Source organism: Cololabis saira, chromosome 18, assembly GCF_033807715.1.
Source record: "Cololabis saira isolate AMF1-May2022 chromosome 18, fColSai1.1, whole genome shotgun sequence".
Classification (NCBI taxonomy): Eukaryota; Metazoa; Chordata; class Actinopteri; order Beloniformes; family Belonidae; genus Cololabis; species Cololabis saira.
Window position 1 is genome coordinate 36946899 of NC_084604.1, and position 20779 is coordinate 36967677.

At 41.2% G+C, this 20779-nt stretch overlaps 1 protein-coding gene across 1 annotated transcript in view; it reads left to right on the forward strand.

Annotated features, from left to right (window-relative positions):
- Positions 1–8865: 8865 nt before the first annotated feature.
- LOC133464826 (deleted in lung and esophageal cancer protein 1-like) overlaps positions 8866–20779 on the forward strand; it is a 13841-nt gene continuing 1927 nt past the window's right edge. Inside the window, exons 1-23 of the mRNA XM_061747011.1 lie at positions 8866–8877; positions 9282–9332; positions 9896–9935; positions 10261–10434; positions 10519–10655; positions 10770–10862; positions 10958–10991; positions 11087–11249; positions 11539–11667; positions 12805–12868; positions 12994–13070; positions 13218–13371; positions 13494–13590; positions 13688–13818; positions 15267–15479; positions 16182–16340; positions 16438–16560; positions 17171–17265; positions 17415–17502; positions 18422–18581; positions 19608–19611; positions 20416–20452; positions 20537–20698. Coding sequence (XP_061602995.1) covers positions 8866–8877; positions 9282–9332; positions 9896–9935; positions 10261–10434; positions 10519–10655; positions 10770–10862; positions 10958–10991; positions 11087–11249; positions 11539–11667; positions 12805–12868; positions 12994–13070; positions 13218–13371; positions 13494–13590; positions 13688–13818; positions 15267–15479; positions 16182–16340; positions 16438–16560; positions 17171–17265; positions 17415–17502; positions 18422–18581; positions 19608–19611; positions 20416–20452; positions 20537–20698 — 2397 coding nt within the window. The remainder of the gene's footprint in view (positions 8878–9281; positions 9333–9895; positions 9936–10260; positions 10435–10518; positions 10656–10769; positions 10863–10957; positions 10992–11086; positions 11250–11538; positions 11668–12804; positions 12869–12993; positions 13071–13217; positions 13372–13493; positions 13591–13687; positions 13819–15266; positions 15480–16181; positions 16341–16437; positions 16561–17170; positions 17266–17414; positions 17503–18421; positions 18582–19607; positions 19612–20415; positions 20453–20536; positions 20699–20779) is intronic.

Sequence of the window (20779 nt, forward strand, 5' to 3'; positions counted from 1 at the left end):
AATCACTGGCATAGCACATATACATAAAATATATATATATAATTTTTATTTATTTATTTTTTTCATGCACACTGATCATTTTAATCAAAGAAAACTATTATTTCTGAAAACCTTCGGCCAAAGTTGAGCAAATTCTCTTGTTTATTTTTTCTGAAAGCTATGTATCTCTGGAGTAGCCTGGAAATCTATGTCTATGACTCAGTGGACTGGAAAAAAATCCCATTTCAAAAGAAGTTTTGTCAAGGAAAAAAAGGGGTCTCCCGCACACTGTAGTCAAATGCAAAAAACTTTAATGGGGTAAACAAAAAAGCAACGTTTCGGTCCACAGGACCTTTCTCAAGCAGAGATTTTTAAAGAAAGAACATTTCAGGTACATATATGGCCTACTATAGATGGGACAGCCAATCACCGGCTGGGTCAGTGGGGGGTCGCAAGAGGACCTGCAGCTGTAGACAACTAGTGGTGATTGTATTGCAGCTCCGCCCAGGGGTGAGCAAAAATAAGTTTTGTCCCCACAGCCATCATAGCACCGAACAAGAACATGTAGATTTCACTGGTATGTTATCATGTGTGGGGTCATGTATGGATGTATGCTGGATGCCAGGATTGCATTGTACATACTGCATTGTGTGTATATATATATATATATATATATATATATATATGGATTTACCAGTCATTATGTCAAACCTAATTATAAGCCTAATGCAGACTTTAAGATATAAGTATCAAACTGGAGAAAAAAATCAAATGACATCCAGTGATGTCTATGGAAGCCCATTTCCGCCAGTAAAAGAAATTGCGGATTGCGGAGCTGCCCCGGATCAGGCCCACACCCGCCGCTGGGACTATGACGCGTCCGGTCTGCACATCTGTTCCGGATCAGGTCCGCATCTGCCGGACGGACTGTCATAGTCAGAGCTACAGACAAGTCTGGCGCGGAGCTGGTGCAGATCTGCATAATGAGTGTGACTGCTGAACGAATCTGCTGATTCGAGAACGGATCTGGCCCAGATGTAATTGCTGTCTGGGTATTCACTGGCTACAATAAATGTTTTTGAATACGATTGCAATTAATACCTTTTAATACTGTATGATTTCATTTCATTACAAAACTGAAGGCATTTTAGCCAGTTGATGATATGGTATATTGTAAATATAATAATGATGAGATGCTCTTATCTAGGGGTAATGGGAGACAATGACACCGAAGTGTGTTGCTTGTGTCCATTCTACTCTGTAGTTTAGTTTTGGTTGCCGTCACTGCAGAAAACTCTGCTTCACACAGATAGGATGTCGGAAATGGCAACAGGGTTTTCAGTGCTGTTGTGGCCAATTGCTAAGACAAATGTAAGTAAATATAGAAGAACAGGTGATTACACGGGCTGATAAGCAGGATTTCTGATGAATCGTGACGTTTCTGGTTTGTTCATTTCAGGTCAAGGAGGAAGAAGATGTGGTGACTTATTCTGCTGTGAGGATCAAAACCAACCAACAGTGACCCCAGCAGTCTCTGCAGCCGCGTCTCCAAACCCAAATAGAGGATAAAAGACCTGCAGGACGTCCGGTTGTCCAGCTGCTGACAGGAAGTGGACAGTTGGACTCATGTTCAGTTACATTAGATGTAGTTGTTCAGCAGGAGCACTTGTTGATCACTTTTCTTCTTTCTCTGCTCTACCCTTTATTTGTACTCTGATGGTAGAATCTGGTCTTTTATATCTGTGTGGCAGGGTGGAGGAGCTGCAGCCACTCAGGCTGATTAGGGCACAGGTGGGCCCAATCAGCCTCTCCACTCTGCCAGCCTTCATAAGGCATGGCTGCCCAGCAGCAAGGGCTCCTCTGAAGCTGCTGTGAAGGTGCTTCTGCACGTGTGGTTGGTGTTTGAATAAACAGGTCTGCACGAAACTCTGTGTCCTCTCCATCCTTCGGTCAGGCCCGGTAGCACTCGCCCTGCTACAATCTGGAACTGTTGATTGCATTTTAGGTTGAGTTTTTTAATAAGTCTTAATTTTGTCTCACTGTCTCAACAGTTATGTCTGTTTTACAAACTTCATTTATTCAGTATCAATAAAGTGGACTAAACAAGTGTCTCACTCTAATATTTATTTGGACTTCCTTTAGTTGTCATGTGACCGTGTCCTTGTGTCAGTCAGATCATCATGTATCTAAACATTCATTTCCATCCAGAGCTGCATTTCTATTTCCACCAAATGTTGTGTTGATGATGGGGGAGTGGGACTGATGTATAAAGTCTTCTTCAGCCCGTCCTGAAGATCCTCACTGGGTGAAGGTCTGGATTTAGATTTGATCAAAGCAGCAGCGCGAGTGCTGACAGGAACCAGTAAGAGACCGTCTCTCTTGTGTTGGCCTCCCAACACAAGTTGGAGTGTCCTGCATGTGGACACCGAGGACGGGGCTGGTGTCAGTGCTGGTTCAGTTATTAGAAAGTTATTCATAATTGTCTTACGATAGTTATTAATAACTAATAAAGACGATGACTACAGGGCACCACCTAACTGATCAGGAAATAATAACTAAACAGCAAAATGGGTCTGAAAGTAGCTGTTATTCCCTCCGTGGCAGCCTGTCGCCCGGCGGGGCGTTACAGAATAACAGTGAAGGAAGGAGTCTGAGCACAGACCTTTGCAACCAGCAGCTGTGACAAATATAGATAAAAGAAACACAAACTACTTCTCTCATTCAAATTAATACAAATTTATTTACAAAATTAAACTACACATAAACAACAACTAACTGAACACAAACAACTTCTCTCATTCAAATTAATACAAATTTATTTACAAAGGTTTTAAAAGAACGTGAAACAAAACTTGGGATAAATTATGCCTAAACTACACATAAACAACAACTATCTAAACACAAACTTCTTTCAAACTAAATCCACTAAACTCAATTGGTGCATTTGAACTGAAACTAAATGATATCAGCACTGATAAGAAATGTACATTTATTTAGTGTGAATACGTTGGTGACGCGTAAGACTACTTGATGCTTGCCAGATGTTGAGTTGTTACTTCGGCATACCTGTCCCTGTACCATGTCCCTCCTCCCTAGGGAGGAGGGACATGCCTGGAACTCCTCCCTAGGGAGGAGGGACATGCCTGGAACACCTCCCTAGGGAGGAGGGACATGCCTGGAACTCCTCCCTAGGGAGGAGGGACATGCCTGGAACACCTCCCTAGGGAGGAGGGACATGCCATACCAATGCGATCAGTACGTTCAGAGTCAGTCAGTCAGAGTACGTTTTTTACCAAACCAAAACCTTGGGGAGAGAGGAGTTTTCTCACCCGCAGTTGAGGAGGAACTGCACCATCTTGAGGCGTCCGCTGCTGCAGGCCGTCATCAGCGGCGTGTCGTAATACTCATCCTGGACGTCCACCGGCACCCCCTGGCTGGTTTGTCAGCGCAGCACCCGCCCGGGAAGTATTTTTCGATCATGAAGTAGGGAGGGCCTCCGTCCGGCCGCCGGGGCATTTTCTCTATTGGCATGATGCAAATGGGCGGGAGGAAAGATTTACTTTTCTCCTTCTTCTTCTTCCCTCCTTTCGCTCCCTTTGCGGCCTTTTCCTTTTTCGGCATGTACGAGGAGAGGAGAAAGGCTTTCTGGATGTACTTGGCACCTTTGAGGAAGTCGTCAAGGTTGATGCGTTCCCTCTATTTTGGTGTCGTGGGCTGAGACGACTTTACGGAGCTGATCCAGGTCCGCCGGCGCTTTCAGCTGCTCCAACACGGACGTGAAGGTGCACACGTCGACCGCGTGGGAGGCGTCCCCAAAGGCTCGCTGCATGTCGGCCTGGCACTCGTGGGACCAGTCGTGCAGGGTCAGTGCCCAGAGCGCTGACGTCGGGAAGGCGTGGCTGTACTTGCTGCTGCTTTTCCCCTGCTGCTTCTCTACTTCAAGCAGCTCCATGGCTGCTGCTTTGTGACCCGAGTCCTTGGCAATCTGACGAGGCAGCAAGCCCTCCAGGTTCATCAGTTTAGGATTACAACCTTAACACAGAGCACAGAGTTTAAGGGAAAACATAAACACATGTTAGAGTTACCTGTATTAAAAGGAGACTGAGCTCGCAGCGGTGGGTTCCTCGGCTTGATGTAATTTCCTGACTCCGGGCTCTAATAATCTAACACAAAAGGGCCCTTTCTCAGCCTGTAGCGGCCGGCCTGGAGACACTCATAAAGCCGCCAATCAAGCTTGGGTTCATCGTGTGAGTCAGTATTGTGCAAGTTCATACTCCTCATGAACTAGTTCAAAGTTCAGTTCACGTAGTTTAAAAATGAACATTTAACGTTCATAGTTCACCATTTTCATTTTGAACTAGTTCAAATTCAGTTCATTTCAATATTTTTAGGTGAGTACGAATGAAACGCCCCCCTATCCTAAAACTGTTCACTGTATACAATCATGTCCTAGTGGCTTTTCAACTTTACTCAGAGGCTGTAAATCTCCAACAATGTAGTCCATTATCAATGTGTCTACCTGTTGCAGGGAAATCAGACCCCTTAAGGCTGCAGGCAGTGACTACGTTTACATGCAGTCAAAATTCAGGTTATTGCTAATATTCTGGTTACTGAAACATTGGGAATATTCCGTTTACATGGTAATTAATCATTCGGGATATCTGGATCAAACCAGCGACGCACGGAGAACGTGATGACGCAATTCCCGTCATTTCTGCTTCTTCTTCCTGTATCCAAATTCAAAACAAATGCTGCTTCGCGCAACTTTTCTCTCACCTTCTTGTAAATCTTCTATCCCGGTACTTTCTACCGTCTACAAATGCAGAAATGTTCATATCCTTCATTACATTTATGAAGTGATTAGTCTCCTGGTCTTGCGTTTCTCCGTGTTTATAAGAACTTCCTGGACTCAAAAGACCAGGGGCCTCATGTACTAAGAGTGCGTGGATTTCAACTTGAATCCGTGCGTGGAATTAACAAGAACGCAAAAATTCATATGTACAAAGCTGTGCGTTCGCCCAAATCCACGCAGTTTTCTTTGTACATCCCAATCAGCGTGGATTTGAGCGCACATGCGGGAGCACAACACTCCGCCTTGTCTCCTCCCTCAAAAATATGTTTGAATATGATAATGAAGATAATTATCCATTAAAAACCGCTCATCCTAACAAGAAATGTGCAAAAATAGGTAAAACAAATAAAAAAAGAAAACATCGGCTCTGAGCTGGGTGTCGGACTCCAGTCCTTGAGGGCCGGTGTCCCTGCAGGTTTTAGATGTTTCCCTGCTTCATTGCACCATGATACAAGTGACTGTGTCATCAACAGAACTATCCAGACTTTGATGACAAGCTGGTGACGATGATTAATTAGAATCAGGTGTGTTAAAGCAGGGACACATCTAAAACATGCAGGACACCGGCCCTTCTGGGATTCAGTTTGACACCTAAATTGTTCTTTGCTTTGCGTTGCGTTCGGTGAAGAGTTTTGGTTTTATTATGATCGTACGGGTTTGTGAATGTTTATGGGCAGCTTTAGTGCATCATTACACTCTGCTTTTCTTGTTTGTATTTTAAGAACCGACACCAGAATTTTTGGTGGATGAAAAACGGCTCCTCGTTCTGCTTTATTGTCATGCATATTATATACTAACGGATTAAGACCAATGTACACGTTTATTGAGTCTTACACATTATGGATGTCCGCGATCACCACTCTCATAAGTATAACAATGTGAACAAAATACATTTATAGCCTATTTAAAACATGAAGCATTACGATCTGATTCCTCTGCTGCAGAAATAAAGACAACTTGTGCCGACGGGATTATCGAGGTGCAAACGTGAGAAATAAAGAGCAAAGTTGCTGTAACTCGGAGTGTTGCATCCGCAGGAGGAGAGACAGGTGTCGTGCCAAAGAGTGATTCCCTGCCAGAATCTGATTTCTCCCCTGAAAATGGGTCTCTTTACCTGCCAAATATTGATTGAAGGCCAAATACAGTTAATGAAAAGTTGTTTCTGCCTAAATATGACTTGATCTCATTCTTGAGCTTCATAATCTGAAAATCTGAAGTTTTAGCGCTCTGGCTCAACGGGCTGCTGTGCGCGCTCCCGCGGCCACAAATCAGAAGAAATCAGATTCTGGCAGACAATCACTATTTGGCACAACACCGGTTTTTGCTGCAAAATTAATTTTAATGTATTTCTGTCCAGACACAGTTATGGGATGTTTAGGGTCTGGCTTTTATCTCCAGTAGTCGTCCCATACGGTCGTCATGACGACAGATGTCCGACCTGTCAGCAGCTCCAGCTGAAGCATCATGTTGGTCTGAACCGGAGCAGCAGGTCCAGTTCAGGCAGAGATCCAGGAGGATCCTCTTGGTACATAAACCAGCTGATGGTCCAGTCTTAGTCCTGGACCAGCAGGTCGGTGTGGTGCCTGAGGACTCGCTCCTGATCCTGCATCAGCAGGTTCCTCTAACGGAGCCAAAGCTCCATCAGGATTTGCAGGTTCCATCGTTGAGCTCCTTTAGTTGTTTGTTCAGATCATGTGGTTGATTGTGAGATTGTTGCAGCTCCACTCTTGTGTAATTTATTTGGTGATGTGGGGACTGTCATGTCCTTCACGTGGTCGTGAACTTATTGTTGACGTTACGTTTCCTCATATTCTGGACTTCACTGCATCACCAGTGAGTGTCGCCAACGGACAAAACCTCAGAAAAGTGCGTACAAAAGCCTTAATGTGTGAGTGAAGGACCGCAGCTTTCCGACCGTGAGCGTTGAAAGTGGCGTACGCACGTTTTTTGTGCGCTGCACTCTTAGTACATAAGGCCCCTGGTCTGTCTGAAAAATATGAACATGTAATTTAGATTTAATTAGAGTAATAAAAAATACATGATGAATTTGTCTCAGTGACATTGATTTTTACCTGATATCGCTTTAATAGATCAGTCCAGATTGTCTTCTTTAGACAGGAGACAAACAGTGAATCTCCATCTCGGACTGTGAAATGGTTCTTCAGCTTTTGCAAGATTGGTAGGACTTGGCCGCAGGTGGAGCTCTTTTCAGTTGAGGCACAAAGGGTTGATGTGTACAGGATCTCCATGAGTTCAATAAATTCCTCTGCTTTTCTGTAGTCCTCATTTGTCAGTTTGGAGAGTGTTTTGGAAAAAAGGAAAACAAAATAATCATTAATTAATTAATTAATCTTAATTCACACTACACTAGTTTGTTGATCAAATTATTCTCAATTTAATCATGAATCAAACAATATGTAATTAATATGTAACAAATAAAAATCAAACAATATGTAATTAATATGAAACAATTTTAAAAACTGTAATAACTAATTTACAATTATAATATGATGTTTAATAGGAGGAATAATGTAATGCAATGCAGTGTATTGACAGAGTATCTTACTTGTTGCTGCCGCCGGGTCCGTCTTCCGTCTTCCGCTCCGTTTTCCCGGTATTTTTAAATATGCCACAGTCCCTCACATATAATCCGTGGGTGATTAAATGTTTGGCCATATTTGACGTACTTCCCCCCTTGCACGAGATTTCTCGCTCACACTTCACACATGTCGCCAATCCGTCAGTTCTCTTACCATAATATAACCACACTTTAGACCGTTTTGATTTTCCACCGCTTCCCTCCATTTTGTTTGAATTTGTCTTAACAGTACACTGCGCAGCCGCGGATGTGACGTAATACTCAGAGCGCGCGCGGGGGGTGAGAGAGAGAGAGAGAGAGAGAGAGAGAGAGAGAGAGAGAGAGAGAGAGAGAGAGAGAGAGAGAGAGAGAGAGAGAGAGAGAGAGAGAGAGAGAGAGAGAGAGAGAGAGAGAGAGAGAGAGAAAAAACCAAAACCTGCCAGGACTCGAAATGCGCATTTTTAAACGAATCTCGAATTTTGGGATTTCGGTTCCGGTTCCAAAATTGGAACCATACTTTTTTTGTCTTGCTTTCATGCCAATAAGGCCCATCAATTCAATTTTATTTATATAGCGTCTAATACAACAGATGTTGTCTCTAGACGCTTTCCAGAGATCCTGAACATAAACCCCGAGCAATTATTATATAAACAATGGCCGGTAAAAACTCCCCTAGTGGGAGAAAAACCTTAAGTCAAACAGTGGCAAGAAAAACTCCCCTTTAGGAGGGAAGAAACCTGGACCAGGACCAGGATCATAAGGGGGCACCCTCCTGCCGAAGGCCAGACTAGCGGAGTCGGGGACGTCAGCAGCACACATCAAATTGAATTGAATTGAATACCACTCCTGTACTATACTCTGTCTTGTTGGGGGGGGGGGGGCTCCCCTCCCCTCCCCTCCCCTTTCTTTTTTAAACAAAGGCCTTAAAGGTCCCCTGCTGTTCCTCTACCCGTGGCAAAAAAAGTGGGGTCAGTAAACTCCCGATTACAGCTCAGAAATGGCCGTATTTCACAGTAAACTTCTTTCACCAGTGAATTCCCAATAACATCCACACACACCCAGCAAACACAAACATTACCGGTTAAATGCTATGTCAGCATATTCCCATAAACTCATCTTTTCGTGCTGTGATAACCCTTCCTGAGTGGCAGCTGGATCATAGTTTGAGTGACATTATGTGATGATTCTGTACTTGGTTAACCTTCTTTCATTGTGGTGTCCTTTATGTCCTGTATTTGCAGATAAAGACCAGTTTGTGGCTGTTATAGTTTCATAGGAGCCTAATGATGCTCTTCTAGTTTAAGGCTCACAATGACCTGTAACAATGATATAGTATGGGTATATTATACATTTCCTGAATCCTTATGGTCCTATGAGTATTCCAGTTTTTGTATTTTGTGTCTCTGTTGTTCCTAGATGACACAGGGCTAAAAGATAGTATATCATTTAGGCGGAAATGGTGTCAAATGTGTGTTGTTTATAGTTTAAAGAGCTGCATTGACCTCTATGTTGGTCAGAAAGATTCACATATTAGCTTGAATGAATGCTTAAAACGGTCCCCTTTAAAATGATACCAAAGACAATATTGTGAAACATTGACAGATTTCCTGTACATGAGTCTAAACCAGGATATGCACCAGCATCTAAAATGTAATTTTCTGAGTAACTTCATGAGATGATAAATATGATACATCTGCCACTCAGGAAGGGTTATCATTCCAAAATATCATCTACAGACATGGATCTTTTCAAAAATCATAAGCAAGTTTTGTCACCTTGAGTGGTGCTGATATCTGGTCTGGCCCATGGACTAGCTGACACAAGAAATACTCCTATGAAATGATGCAATAGTAACACATCCTGCTTTGTCAGACCACACTGGAGCTGATAAACGTGACTTCCTTGAGCCGCAACGTCAGTATCGTCCCCCCCACTAGGAATGGGCGATATTTTACCGTTCATGATAAACCGTCAAAAAAATTCCCCATGGTAAGAATTTGTATCTCACGGTAAAAACGATAAATTCCCGTTGATGACGTTTTTGTGTAAAGTTGATTTATGGTTCTGCATGAAATCGACGCACAACGTACGTGAAGGAAGGAAGGAAGGAAGGAAGGAAGGAAGGAAGGAAGGAAGGAAATGAGCCTGAAAGAAAGGAAGGAAGAAAGATATGAGCCGGAAAGAAAGGAAGGAAGGAAGGAAGGAAATGAGCCTGAAAGAAAGGAAGGAAGAAAGATATGAGCCGGAAAGAAAGGAAGAAAGAAAGATATGAGCCAGAAAGATAGAAAGAAAGAAAGAAAGATAAATTCCCATTGATGATGTTTAGTAGCATTTAGTATCTTTTAGAGCAGTGTTTTGGCTCCAAAGACTGAATGTGGTGATAGATTTATAGTTACAAAGATGGAGTTGAATTGGTATTTTTTTTTGATCGTCATTCTTATCGTTATCGGGATAAATGCCAGAAATTATCGTGATACATTTTTTAGTCCATACCGCCCAGCACTCGTTACTTCTCGGTTGGCCTGGGTGAGTTCATTGTGGCTCTTATTTGATTATATATAGTTATATATAATCACGGTACACACCATCACGGTTACACCCAAAGAGGTGTGGAAATCTTGAAGTGTAATTTAAGTCAGTAACCAGATCAAAAAGTAATAAATGCATCTCAACAAATCAAGTCACATTTTTCTGGAACATGATTCATTGTTTTTAGTTAAGTTTTGTTTTTGGTCATGGTGAACACTAGCACCATCTGCTGTAACAAACACGAAATGATCTCAACATAAGCTGAACTGAGTTGTATTTATGTTAGGAGCTTATATATTATGTTGGTGGTGTCTGTTGGCAGGGAGATTCCCCAGTAAAGGTGGCATTGTTGCTCCAGGAATGAGTGTTAAGTACACGGTCAGTTTCACTCCAGACAGCCTGGGTGACTACAAGGATTTTATACAGGTAAAGACGCGGGCTGAGAGCGTACTTGTGGTACCCATTGAAGCATGGCGTCCTCCTCCTAAACTCACCTGTGAGTCTTGTAAAAATCTCCTTCTCTTTATTGTACTTTGTTCATGCATTGTTGATAACACACCTCTCCTTAACCGCTGCACAGTGTCAAGAGTCCTGGACTGTGGTTTTTGCCTGGTCGGTGGAAAAAAGTGTGTTGAGTTCTCTTGCCAAAATGTCGGCCTCAGCAGTGAGAGTTTTTACATCTTCCCAAAGAGCCTGTGGCCAGTCTCAGATCTTAGGGTAGAAATCCACTTTCTCCTTTGTCAAAAATGTACAGATTAATTCAATTAAATTAAAAACTGAAATAAAATCAGTTGTGATGACAGTTATCTTTTTACCTTTCTTCGCATATAGTCTGTAGTTGGAACAAACTCCACTGAGCAGCCACCCTTTGCAGTGACTCCATCGCTGTTCGTGCTGCAGCCTGGCGAGGCTACTGTTGTACAAGTAAGTCACGTCTTCTCAATTTAAACTCTAATGGAAGCATAATTTGTTTCAATAAATAAACTTGTTTTATTGTGTTTTTTTTTCATCACATACAGGCTCTGTTTTACATTTATACCGTTTCCATCAAAGGTGATTCTTCGCAGTAGATATTAAGCAGTGTTTTCTCTGTGATAAAACCATATAAAAAGTGCTACCGCTTTGAATGCTGTGTGCGTGTCTCTCAGGTGAAGGTCAAGTGATCTCACTAGAGCTTGTTTCCGTATCTGGGGAGAAGGGCCCTCCTGTGTTGGGAGAGGTGCGCGACAACGCTGCACAGCACCTTGTCCGTTTCAGCCCATGCAACCCTCACTCTGTGCAACACAAGTCGCTTGTCATCAGAAACAACATGTAAGTCTCAATAAGCCACCTTTTTAATAACATGATCAATTTTCATTTTTTGGCCAGGAGATAACATGATTTGTGACAAGACCAGTCTAAAATAAAGCATCTGGATTCAAGCTCCACTGATGGCATTAATTATTACGCAGTTGACATTTTCTTGCATAAAATTCTGATTACTGATTATGAACTGTTCTTTAATAGAAAAACCAGCAGAGAAAGAATTTTTCCTCGGGGATCCTTAAATACCACATTAAAAGTCTGTTTCTCCTTCTATCTTATCATCTTGGGGGTGAAGCAACGTGGAGATGCCTTTCAAATGGGAAATCATGAAGCCCGATCTGGATCATCTGCTTCCAGAGGAAACCCCCAAGTCTGCACATATTCAGTCCCACCCGGACACAGACGATGTTGTCCACATCAGCCCCTTAAAAGGAACCCTGCATATTAAGACATGTAGGTCTTAAAAGATAAATGTTGGTATCAATTATAACGATGTGATATAAAAAACCTTTTTGATGTCTTCGTTTTTATAAAATTTGAAAATATAATTTAACATGTAGGTCGACATTGTTTTTTACATTCTGGGTAGTACGTCACACGGTGGCACCTGCTGGCCCCCGTCCACTGTTCTGACACCCAGAAACAGATCAAAACACAGCTAAACGGGTGACGGCGTACCAGAAACACAGATCAAAACACAGCTAAACATTAAGGTGACGGCGCACCTACAAAAAAGTTAAAAAAAAAAAAAAAAAAAAAGTGCAGCCCCATACAGCATGAACTATAAAAACACCATAAAACTCAGATAGACTAACAGACCACACGTTTCAACTAGCAGATATCCGATGCTACAATAAAAACCCCAGCCAGATCTGGCGTCATTAAATAAAATAAAGATGTTCTTGCCTATTTGAAGCGAAGTCTGCGCCTCCCGTTTCGTCAAAGTCCCAGGCCAGTCCCCTTAGCCCCTGGTCTGTCATCACCCAGCACCGAAGCCGGTTTTAGGGGGGGGGGCAGGGGGGGGCTATGCCCACTCAAACGTGCATATTTCCCACCGGCGTCTCCATCCCGGCGGCGGCAGCGAGAGCGGAGAGCGGGTGGCGGAGCGCTGCGGGCTGTAGAGCCCCGGCTACGCAGGCTACGCCGTAGGTTACGCCGTCTACGCAGGAGCCTAATGCACTGGTAAGATGCGCACGACATTGATCATTTTTGCAGATCTCCCGTGCATCACAGAACTTTTATCCAGTTTGCCTGAACCGAGACGTCTTATGGGCTCCCTCGTCAGCCTCCACGGCCGGGAGATGCTGCTCAACTATGTTTTAGATACCTGTCCCAGTTAAACTAACGGGGCTTATCTTCCCAGAGCCACCGTCGTACGTCATCGCCCCCAGAATACATTGCGCAGGTAAAACATGGCGCCTCCCGCAGGTCAAAATATGTGATAAACATTGTAGATTTTTAAAGCAATTAGATTATTTTATGTGTTTCTAACAACATATTTTAGTATAAGAGAACAATTGTGGCTAATTAGGGACTACATGTCTTAATATGCAGGGTTCCTTTTAACAGGCGTCCTGGCTCCTTGCCAGGTCCAAGAGTTTTGCATCAGTTTCAGTCCGAAGGAAGTAAGAAGACTTAGAAAAAATAGCATGAACCAGGAGTTTAGTCCTGGATATGCTTGAACAATGTTGTATTTTAATTTTCAAAAGTTTTTCTACAAATTAAGACTGTTTGTTTCCGTTTTCTTCAGTTGAAGGATTACTGCTGTGTCAGTCACTTAGTTGTAAGGGATGTCCCCCAGCTGCCCCCAGAGCCCAGTGAGCACAGGTACATTTCTTTTCATTTGAGCTGGATAATGTTCATGTTGCATATTTAAAATCAAACGTCATCGCTTACGAACAAGGTTGAAGCCTCTGTGACATAACTTTCCTCTAATGAAACTCCAAATTGTGTCTACTTTTGTGGAAAATGTAGTGTTTCTCAGCCTGGCCCCAAGGTGAGTGACGTCATCGTCATGAAAGTAAAGGTCCAGGGACGTACAGAGCCGTACCAGATCCTCCTGGAACCCCATGCTGTTTTAATGCCTGGAGACATCCTTATACACACCACCACTTGCAGGCTATTTAAGGTTATTTAAGCCACTTTTTACTTTAACGTCTCCATAGTGGATATTTACTACTTTTCTGTGAAGTCTTATTGTCCCTGTTTTGGCGTTATTAATAGTGTTTTTCATATTATCTGTGTCCTCAGATGTTGAATTATAGTAAAACCTTCATTTTATTTCAATGGGAGACGCTGAACAGGAGTGGCCATGTGATAGAAGTAAAGCCATCTGCTGGTAGAATAGGTGTGTTCCACAACGATTGGGTATTATGTTCATATTTTAGTGTTTTTTTTTTAATGCTTTGCCTCTTTTTGTTTACTGTTTGATTGATTGCCTCCAGAGGAGAACAGCATCTTTGAGTTCAAGCTTGTTGTGACTGGAGGGAAACCAGAGAAGATTGTGACCAGCTTGATCTGCAACATACAACACCACCACAAGCCCATCACTTTGCCTGTAGAAGTCTCTTTCAAAGTAAGATTTAGGGCCAATCCCAATGTTCACCCTACTTTCTACCACTAGCCCTAAAAATGAAGCCACAGGGGTAGGGCTTTGTAATCATCCCTAGGGATTGGGACACCACTTGCTACGTCACTGCGTGGTCATGTTCGGGTACGTAAGCGACTGCGTAGTTACGTTTGCACAAACGTCACACCATATCAGGAAGCCCAGAGCTAGAAGCTGTTTTAATTTCAGCTGTAGCGCTGTTAATATGCCACTTTATTAAGTTTGAATATTTTTTCAGGCGTAAAAGTAACCGTTAAGATCCCCAACCTGGGCTCAGTTTATCCAAATAACGCCTGTTAAGAAATTTGATCCGATGTTTTCGGGGATGAGAAGAGCCGCCGGCTATTTATGGTTCCGCGTTAAATCGACACAGAGCCTACGGCGTAGGGTCTGCGTTGGTGTAACGCGGAACCATAAATCAGCCTTTATTCTGGCGAGATCTGAAAAAAGTCTGCAACAACGAGCAAGCGAGTGATATACATTCACTGACTGAATATTATGAAAGTAAAATATATATTTCTCGCTAGAAATGTAATCAAAACGTATTTTTATGCAGAAACTAACTCAAAATATTGATTTTATTCACTAAAAAATAAGAAATGTCCGCCATGTTTTTTTGTTTGATTCTGTCTCCAAATGATGACGCAAAGCATGGCGAGTCAGCATCTGCAATCCCTCGCTGTGAAGGGCTAGATTGATACACCCTAGCCCTCGTTATGTCCACTACCCCTACATGCAAAGAGGAATTGGGACACCACTACCCTCACGGGAACACGGGAAATTTAGGGGTAGGGCTGAAAAGTAGGACTAGGGGGGGATTGGAACTGGGCCTTAACCTTGTGGTCGAGACAAACTTCACCAATGCGCATTATTGCTCTGGTGGCCTCTGGCAGCCACTTCCTTGGAGAGACTCAGGGGGGTCGACTGACAGTCGTCTCATTGTCTTTAAGGGTTAGTTGACCATCTCATGACAACAAAACCCCCTTGAGTATTTCTTAAAAGGATGTCTGTTGCTCTGCACACCAGAGATAAGTTACTTACTAACTGATAAGTCATAAGGTGTGACTTTTCAACCATCATCTGATCTGTGTGACCATCTGTTTCCTGTTTTTGTTCATTGTCCATCTATACATTCACTGTTCCAAATATGGTCAAGTTTCCTGTCAGTTTACCAATAAATAGCGTCCTGCAGAAGCAGCAAGTGGGAGAGGTTTGACGAGCTCTATGAGGAGGGTCGTGTTGCCCTAAAAGCTCCTCAATACTTCTCTCCAACCTTCTGCAGAAGGCATTGAAAATCATTTCTGACAGTCTCTGGTGTCTTTTTCTAAGTTATTAATGTTGTGATGATTTAGGAACCTAACAACCTCTTTATTGAAGCGCTTGTAGAATAATTCACAGATATGCGTCGTTCCCAGACCACCAGCTGTGATGGCAGTGACTCTCCTGTTGATAATTGTTTCCTCGATGTTTTTACCAGTCACCTGAGGGTGCGAGCAGATGTGCAGTCTCCTCAGGCGTGCCTGTTTAACTGCAGGCTTGTCCTCTCTGAACTTTACCTTGGAGTTCCCACCACAGCCGGCGTGACTCTTTTCAATCAGACTCTGCTGCCGTCACACTTCAGCTGGATGGTACGTTTCATTACTTTTAATGGTTTACTCAACGATCCCATTACATCCTCTAGATAGAAGACGGTGTCTCAATTGTGGATTCTTGTCATTTATAATTTGTGCATTACTTTATCAGTATATACTCAGTACTCGAGTTGTAAAAAAAACATCAGGGGGGATGGTGGATTTTATCATATGAGGACAGATAATTTGTGCTGATTATAAATAATATAATATATTACAAATAATAGCAGTGACCAAAACAGCTGCAGAAATACTGCTGGAATGACATAGCAGCAGTTAAATGCAGCTTTCTGTAAGCTTTAAATATCTACTGGGCTTACATCAAATACATCAAAACACAACAATAAAAAACACTTTTCTGAACTTATCAATATGACTCTGTCCTTCACAGGATAAGTAACATGGATCACTGCAAAAACTCACAATCTTAACAAGAATATTTGTCTTATTTTTAGTAAAAAAAATCTCATTACACTTAAAACAAGACTCATCACTGGAAAAAACAACAATTTTCACCTGTTTCAAGTAAGCGCTTCCCTCCAAACTGTGAGTGTATCAAGCATCACCCCACAGATATATTAACAGAAGTCTTTTATCACATGGCCTCTGGGAAATAGTTGGAATACCAGAACTGACTCACATAAAAGCACATTTTATTCTCCCACCGGCTCAAACGAAGCTTTCCTCTATCGATTTCAGGATGTGGAAGAGGAGAACGTTATATCTGAGGATGACTTGAGAGAAGAGAAGACTTCCCTTCATCCTTCTGCTGTGAAGAAAAACTTAGTCTCCGTCCACATCAGACCGCATGTGGGCAACCTCTCAGATGAGCCTTACTGCATCACACCACGACAAACAGTTAAGGATTATTGCCACACTCCTTGATTACACTGATTAAACACTTTCATTACTTGATCAGAAAAGTGAAGCATATCTTTGCCGTTTGTATTAAAAGGTGATTCCAGGGAAGAGCACTGCAACCGTTTGTGCCTCCTTTACACCTGTGACTCTCTCTGGGACGGCCTGTGAGTCCACATGTGTGGGCCAGGCGCTGGGTTTCAGGAGACTAGAATGCCAGGTAGTCTTTTCACGTGCAAAGCAGCACATTTCAATATTAACTCACGTTAAATGTCGAGATTAATATTGAAACACCATTTCGAGAAAAATGTGGAAATGACGAGAAAAAAGTCGAAATGTTGAGATTAATGTTGAAATACAATTTCGAGAAAAAAGTCAAATTTCATGAATAAAGTCAAGATTTTGTGAATAAAGTCGAAATTTTGTGAATAAAGTCGAAATTTCGTGAATAAAGTCGAAATTTCGTGAATAAAGTCGAAATTTCGTGAATAAAGTCGAAATTTCGTGAATAAAGTCGAAATTTTGTGAATAAAGTTGAAATTTTGTGAATAAAGTTGAAATTTCGTGAATAAAGTCGAAATTTTGTGAATAAAGTCGAAATTTCGTGAATAAAGTCGAAATTTTGTGAATAAAGTCGAAATTTCGTGAATAAAGTTGAAATTTCGTGAATAAAGTCGAAATTTCGAGAGTAAAGTTGAAATACATTTCGACTTTTTTCTCGAAATTGTATTTCAACATTAATTTCCACATTTCGAGGGGCATAATGAAAAAAAAATCTTCCTCTTATTTTTCTCCTGCCAATTATGCCTATGTTGATTTATGTGTTGCAGACTAGAGCTTATGTCCCAGGTAAAGTTAGAAGGGTACAGGGTTTGGATTTGGAGCCTATCCGACTGGATCTGCAGGCAGCCGTTAGCCCTGCAGTGTAAGCAATTACGTTCTTGCTATTTATGTCCCACATCCAACTCAATTTATGTTTCCTAAATTAAAATAAGCTGAGGTTATGCAAAAAGGGAACCTAGAGGTGGTCTGATTAAGTTGCATATCTTCTCGTGTGGATCCCCACTGCTGCAGGCTGTTAGTGCAGATGGAGGAGGACGACGGGGTGCTGCAGTTCACCGCCTCTGCCGGGGATTTACTGAAGGCAGAATCTGACAAAGAGGTGGGCGATTCATCAAGGATTACATGAGGTATTGATCTCAAGTAGGGATGGGCGGTATGGACTAAAAAATGTATCACGATAATTTCTGGCATTTATCCCGATAATGATAAAAATGATGATAAAAAAAATACAAATTCAACTCCATCTTTTTAACTATAAATCTATCACCACATTCAGTCTTTGGAGCCAAATCAGTGCTCTAAAAGATACTGAATACTACTAAACATCATCAATGGGAATTTATCGTTCTTTCTTTCTTTCTTTCTTTCAGGCTCATATCTTTCTTTCTTTCTTTCTTTCTGGCTCATTTATTTATTTATTTATTTATTTATTTCTTTCAGGCTCATTTCTTTCTTTCTTTCTTTTTTTCTTTCTTTCTTTCTTTCTTTCTTTCTTTCTTTCTTTCTTTCTTTCTTTCTTTCTTTCAGGCTCATATCTTTCTTTCTTTCTTTCTGGCTCATTTATTTCTTTCTTTCTTTCTTTCAGGCTCATTTCTTTCTTTCTTTCTTTCTTTCTTTCTTTCTTTCAGGCTCATTTCTTTCTTTCTTTCTTTCTTTCTTTCTTTCTGGCTCATTTCTTTCTTTCTTTCTTTCAGGCTCATTTCTTTCTTTCTTTCTTTCTTTGAGGCTCATATCTTTCTTTCTTTCTTTCTTTCTTTCTTTCAGGCTCATATCTTCCTTCCATCCATCCATCCTTCCTTCACGTACGTTGTGCTTGGATTTAACACAGAACCATAAATCAGTTTTACACAAAAACTTCATCAACGGGAATTTATCATTTTTACCGTGAGATACAAATTCTTACCGTGGAGAATTTTTTTGACGGTTTATCGTGAACGGTAAAATATCACCCATCCCTAATCTCAAGTAAGGACAGGATTTTAATCAGTCTTTGGTTATTTTGTTGTTTTATTCTGCAGGTCAGTGTTTGCGAATTTGATGTTAAACAGAGATTTCAGCTTAAGAGCCCCTTGAAGATGCCCTTACGCTTCAGACTGGAGACTGAGCCTCTATTTTCAGTTTTCAAGTCTCTGTCTCAAGCTCGGACCAGCATCTCCAGCAGCACTCCCACAGATGACAGTTACTAGGGGTGGGTATTGGGAAGGACCTCACGATACGATACGCATCACGATACTTGAGCCACGATACGATACACATTGCGATATCCCGATTATGCGATATCCCGATTACTATATTCTACATAGTTCACCGAAAAATGTAAAAATGCATTACACATCTTAAAATCCAAGTTGTATAAATGTACATCAGATGATAGTGATGGATCTTAAAATCTGAGTTTCACGTTCATCAGATTATAGTGACAATTCATGGGACAAACTGAGTCAAAACAATGTTTTATTATAACTATACAAGATAAAGTTACAACATATTTGTATATGTTTTTCATATTATTTACATCATATGAAATTAACATTAAATTTAGTATGAGGTTGCTTTAATTATGTGGCAAATGATAATAAACACGAGAAAGATGGGTACTAAAACCAAGGACAGACACAGTGATCAGTCAGTATAGATATAAATTAGGGGTGTAACAATATATCGTGCCATGAAATTTCGCGATACAAAAACGTCACGATACGTGTCGTGGAGGTGACAACCTGTATCGCGATATTGGGTTATTAATATTAATCTATTGTGTTGACTAGTAACGCGCATCCGACCGCGGCCGCAGCCGCGACCGCGCGGACCAAAATCTTACTCCGCTCAGAAGAAACTAGTCCCATTTTGCGGCCCTGTTTTGAGCTCTGAACCTTTACTTATTTAAGTCTGGTGTAGAGTTAAGCCTTACCTTATTAAATTAAACCTTTTTCGGGTCTTGAGTAGGATAAACACGGGACAACTTCTGCGTGAGTTTGCGTGTACTTCAATGTCCGCTCAACAGCGTAGGATTTCAGAACATCAACACAGCACCTAGTGCTGTATCACTCCACCCAATCTAAAACATATTTACAACTGATATACTGACTAGTGTAATTATAGTCCCTGATTTACAGAATATAAAGAATATATTTATAAAATAATGAACCCTGAATTACCAAAATAACCTTCTTAACAAAAATAAATCTCTTCTTACACTTATAGGTGAGCATGAATCAATATTTTTTATGATGTAAAATCGTATGTATTTATTTACTTGTATTTATTTATTTGATTTTAGTTGTTAAATTTCTGGAAAAGAAAAAAGTCAAATCATACATGAGAGAAACTATTCAGTTTGTGGTTAAATATTTGTACTTGTATGAAACTGAAGATGCATAATGCAAACCTGACATTTACTTTTAGTTCAGTTTGTGGAAAATGGTTGGCCTGACTTTCTCTTTAAAACTTAAACAGTTATAAAGCATTACAAACTGTAACAATAGGGCAAACGTACAGTATTGTTTTGTATTATGTGTCTTTCAAATAAAAGACAATTCTTTCCAGTCATATATTCCTCTATCAAGGTTGTTAAAAAATACTGCTATAATATCGTATCGTATCGTTATCGTGACCTCAATATCGTGTATCGTACCGTATCGTGAGATTAGTGTATCGTTACACCCCTAATATAAATCCATAAATAAATAAACCTCTGTCCATTATTTTTCATTTTTTAAGGACAGGCAATTGTGTTATATAAAAAATAAATTATAAAATGAAATAAAACGTGAAATAAAACCTGAGCTCAGTGCAGGGCCCTCCCAGGGTTGGTAGAGAGTGGCAATGCCCAGGACTGTCACTTAGGTAGGAGCACTGGGTGATATAATGGGAAAAAGATCGGGGATAAAAAAAAATAAAAAATAAAAAATAAAAATAAAATCGATATTCAAATTTTGAATATCGATTTTGAATCGGCTGGAAAAGTATCGCGATATATTGCCATATCGATATTTTTGACCACCCCTAACAGTTACCCTCTTGTACTACAACCTGAAGAATGGATCAGGGTGAGATTAGGAGAGGCAACTGTTGATCTGAGGGATGTTTGCTGTTATTAACAGAAAAACACTTTTCTTTTCTGCAAATTCCAGGTGAAAGTGGCCTTTCACTGTTCCTTGCCACTTGTGGACACTGTGGATCAGCAAGGAGAGGAACTCCTCCCCACAGTGATGCTGATCCACAGTGCAAGTGGTCAGAAGAAGCTTCGCTTTGAGCAAAACCTCCAGATCACCTTCAGCAACAACACCCAGCAGGTCAGACACACATATATTTGGTTTATATGCAGAGCTGGTAGAGGAGCCAAAAACTGTACTCAAGTAAAAGTACTGTTACTT